This window comes from Ruditapes philippinarum, unplaced genomic scaffold (assembly GCF_026571515.1).
Source record: "Ruditapes philippinarum isolate M1 unplaced genomic scaffold, ASM2657151v2 ctg599_1_1_1_1, whole genome shotgun sequence".
Lineage (NCBI taxonomy): Eukaryota > Metazoa > Mollusca > Bivalvia > Venerida > Veneridae > Ruditapes > Ruditapes philippinarum.
The window spans coordinates 235,084-239,900 of record NW_026867310.1 but is presented as its reverse complement, the minus strand read 5'-3'; the positions used below and the strand labels follow the sequence as shown (position 1 = coordinate 239,900).

Genomic DNA, 4,817 nt, shown 5'->3' with positions numbered 1-4,817 from the left:
ATTATTTATATCATATATAATGACTGCACACTAATTATATCATCATGAAATGAAATCTTTGCTTTTGATAGCGTATAAAAATCAAATATCGATAAAATAAATCAATTAGCAGCTATATAAAATGTCCAAAACATCAATAAAGATGTTTATTTCAGCTGTCAATCAGGCTTACGTCACTGGTTCTACGTTATCACATGACAATTGCGGTTAAAAACATCAATTAGCGTGTAATTTTCAGCTGTCAAATATAATTATCTCATAGCCATTTAATTACCACGCAGTTATTGCTTAAAATTGCGTATAGTTTTAGATAAGCGGATAAACAAAAACGATCACATATAAAACGTCGAGGCGGTCAGCTCTATAGCCATTTTCGTTCAAAGCTTTTGCAAGGAAACTTTCGACAATCTTTCGCAATTCATAACAATTGAAGTTTATTTTCTATTTCCTTGCAAATACTTTAATACGGACGGATAACTTTTAAAACTGTTTGAATATCTTATTCAGTATTAATATATCTTAAATATGGTTTTAATAATGCTAGTATTTATATGCATATTTTTCATGGGATCCACGACTGTTGAAACTCGATATATAGCATCAAATCAGGTAAGAAAGTTTTTATTTTCAAAAATTTCTTTAATATACTAGCTACATGAATACACATTTTATAATTGCATTATTTTTGTTAAGTGCTTAAATCAGTAAATGTGTGTCAATTACTGTACAAATAAAGGGATTTTATCTAGTTTAAAAGTCCATTATGCCTCAGAAAATAATTTGTCTTTACTTCCTTAGAAAAGGAAAACATGCATTTTATAAAATGTTTAAATAGTAGTTTAAGAAAATGTTAGATGTCAGTTACCCTGAGGAAAGTAGCGATAAATGCGAAATAATTCGTTATAAAAGCAGCAAAAATGTAAACAAAGTAGTATTTTGACTTCCGTACAAAAACAAATTTAGTATAACTGTATTTAGTACCAAAAAGCAACAGATGAATATAATTGGACTATAATTTGTTTAATATCATTTTAATTTGTATGACTCTAAATTTTTTAATTCTTCGTTACAGCGTCTGCAAATCAGTCGAGTTCTTCAACGAAGACCAGTAGAAAATATGTTCCCAAACAATGTATTATATCGGCGAAACCAACGAGTCATTTCATCTGACAAAGGCTACAACTCATACAGCGGTAGATTTACCCCACCTCGAACAAAAATGTCATCTGGGAATTCATTTTATAAATCATCCATACAACCTTCGAAAGAGAACAGCTTAGCTGAAAGGCGGTTAGGAAGTTTTGAGTCGCGAATTCACCAACAAAAATCGTTAAATAAATTAACTTTTCCGGACCGGAAGCGTAAATTACAAATCAGCCTTAAATTCAACGAACCTAATTCTGCAGACACGAATATGCAAAAACATGTTCATATTAAATCCAAGAATGTCAATGATTTGAAGATATCTCACGGGATCAAAAGTACGAAGATAACCATTGATAGGGATGGCTCACGAACAGGAATACATTTGTTCAGGAGACCAGCTTTAAGGTCAAACAACGGCATCCGAAATGTGTACCATCCGAAACATCCTCGAACAAATCATAGGCGTAAACCTTCACCGTTCAATAAAATTCAAAGGCCTACATTTCATACACAGAATGGTGAACTTGTGGAAGATGGATTAAGTTTTCAGGCTAGCACTTTTAATCCAAAATCGTGGATTATAGATAATATCTATAAACCAACAGCACGTGTCCAAACCGGAAGTACTTCCTCATCTGTTGTCTCCACTTCGGTCCCTTTCTCAGTCACAAAATCAACGGTTCAAGTTATACCTAAAAGTGAAACAACACCGACAATTCCAAGACGAGCATCAACAGATAAACCTAAACTGGATTATTTTGTAAGCGTGTCAGAAATTTCAGCTACAACAAATGGACCGTCACCGTCAACCGTGACCGAAGAACTAGACCTTCCAGATTCCCCGGATGTACCAGATTTACCGGAAGTGCCCGAATATCCAGACTCGACCACATCTGCAGGAACATTTGATTGATGATTTTTTAATATTCTTAATAGTTTTCTTCACAACATAATAACCTTCAATCTAATTTTGATTTTACTGTGTCGCTGGTCGATATAATACATTCCAATAAGCATATTTTTGTGCATAGTCTAAAAATAAAAATAATTAAAAAATGATATTTTGTAGATTTTTTTTTTTTTTGGCTAAGGTGTCATGTGATTATCACATTATGAATATACCATACTAATATATAAATTATTCAAAGTAAAATAACAGCCGCATAGGAAAACGACAATTCAACGAGGTTAATTTTAACTGAATTGGGACAATGAAACGAGTTCCTTAAGCGGTTATTCCTAGAAACGTGCTCCCTATAACCGTATATTTTTTTTAATTAAAATAAAGAAGGGAAAATTCGGGCCAAAATAAACTGTTCCTTTTAACCGGAAGTTCGCTATAACCTTGTTATAAGCATTGTACTATGCTTTATACAAATAAACTTTTCGTATTCGTATAACCGTGTTCGCTATAAGTTTACTGTAAATCAGTATTGGATAAGTTCTTGTCAAATTAGCCTCGTTTCCATTTTTCGAAAAGACTACATCAAATGTATAAAAATGTGTTCTTTATCACATACCTGTGCCGAATTTGCGACTCCCTAAAAATGATATTACACAGTCGTACATATATTTTGACGTGACGTCATTTGCGTTATACAAACAAAGCGTAAAGACTTGTTAAATGTAAGCGTTCGTTACATTACAGACGCGTCAGTGAAAAAATAATTATTCTTTTGCACTTTTAACAGTCTTTCCTTTTAACTATGTGACAAATGGAATATTATATTTGTGTAGGTTCATTACCGAATTTATTTAACTCGTTGAATAAAATAATATTTTGCTCGCCAAAGGCTCCCATAATATAATTCTATTCAACTCGTTGAATAAATTCAGTATTAAACCTACACTCATCCAATGCAAAAGTGCAACATTCCTCGTGGTCCCTGGTACCGGTTTGAGGGGTACTTAATTTTCAAAGCTTAAAAGCGCTGGAATAAATGATTCCCAAGGACCAGAAAAATATAACAATTCTGTAGTGAAGTATGAGCTGCCACACGTTACTTGACACCCGCTGTTGTGAATGATAAATATCCGGAAGAATGGTGATCATTATACATATCATTATTATTATTATTATTATTATTATTATTATTATTATTATCAATAATAATAATACTAATCATAATAATAATAATAACATCTTTTGAGTTTGATAAGATAGTAAGAAACCTGCACCTATAAAATCATCTAACCATATGCTACCGTATCAAGCATGAAGGCATTTAACAGGTAGATATCATTTACCTTTATTTTCTATCTTTATTTTTTATGATTTTGTTGCGTATTTTTTTTGTTCCATTTTATATATCATTTAATTCCAATAATATTGTACATTTCTTGTAGTATTTAAAACATCTATACGAAGCGATGCAATAACTATTAAAACGGTGTTAAAGTCTTGAAGGCGGTCGACTACAGTTAATTTATACAATACACCAACACATCAAACTCTTAGGTAATCTTTTACAAAAATAAGGAACTAGAACTATTGCAACAACTATTTTAAAAGTCAACTTAATGTCTAGTTGGCTTTTTTATCCTCTAGTTTAAATCTAGCTATTTATTTCAGTGATTAAATTTTTCATAATATAATAATTCTGTGCGTGATACTTTATGTAGTCGTACTGTTACAGTAATGTTTTCCCGCCAAAACTTCTAACATCGGCCAATATCGTAGTAAATCGGTTATTTCCGGGACGTTATTTTTTCGATATCTTGGGCGTAAGATTATTTCCAATCACTCATTCTTTATCATTCTGTACTAAATTCCGGTTATGAAAGGTTTAAAATTATTGAATACCGAAGCTTGTGAAATATTATGTTCCGTAAATGACCAATTTATTACGATATTGGCCGATGTTAGACAATTTTTGGCGGAAAAACATTACAGTAAGACTACCTTCAGAAACGCCATCTCTGTCTCCTTAAATTAATGAGATGTAAATGTCATCCTCATCATTATCAGAACAACATAATTATCTTTATTTCTATCATCAGTACAAATATCTTACACTTTAAAGGGCAAACTTGAAGAGGACAACAATAGCATTATTTTAGGGCGAAAGAGCTACTGAAAGTTTCACCACGTATGTAATGTCAAACAATTTTGCAGACTGGTGTAATGCTTCAGTGTTACAAACAGGGAATCGTTTTGATGTCACGTTAATGACGTCCTGTATAATATTAATCTTTTGACGATTTTCTATCAAAGTAAAAATAATTTCGGCATAACAATCTAATAAAAGATGATGAATATGGAGCATTTTTTCCTTTTCATAGTTCTTCAGGTTACAACTAGATTCTCTTTGGCTTCTGAAATCGAATTAATGTTATCAAACCTTACCAAAAAATGTTAAGGAGTTTTTCAGGCTCTGGTCGTTTGGATGGTTTGAAAATATAAATTGTGAACAACACTAAAATATTGTAATCTGTTTTTCCTTAACACTATATACAAATTTTGATATACAATAGGTGATGCAAGAACAGAAAGGCAGCCAAATGTTCTTTATCCAAAACATTTATAAATATATTTCTTTTTCTGTTTCTGTGATTCAAACGCATTAGACAACGGTATAACGAAAGCAGCATTTTTGTTCGAATCTCAAAAAGGATGTAGTAAGTAACCTTAAAGAGGGAAGTTTGAAAAGACAAATATATTGAAAATATCA

General features: G+C 31.7%; 1 protein-coding gene across 1 annotated transcript; it reads left to right on the top strand.

Annotated features, from left to right (window-relative positions):
- Positions 1–360: 360 nt before the first annotated feature.
- On the top strand, positions 361–2,183 carry LOC132735662 (uncharacterized). Its single transcript, XM_060722638.1, has 2 exons — positions 361–609; positions 1,073–2,183. The coding sequence occupies exons 1-2, from the start codon at positions 526–528 to the stop codon at positions 2,057–2,059; spliced, it is 1,071 nt and encodes a 356-aa protein (XP_060578621.1). The 5' UTR covers positions 361–525; the 3' UTR covers positions 2,060–2,183.
- Positions 2,184–4,817: the final 2,634 nt, after the last annotated feature.

Coding starts and splice junctions, on each gene's coding strand:
- LOC132735662 (XM_060722638.1), top strand. CDS start 526: ATGGTTTTAATAATGCTAGTATTTATATGCATATTTTTCATGGGATCC. Junction 610..1,072: donor GATATATAGCATCAAATCAG/GTAAGAAAGTTT, acceptor TCTTCGTTACAG/CGTCTGCAAATCAGTCGAGT.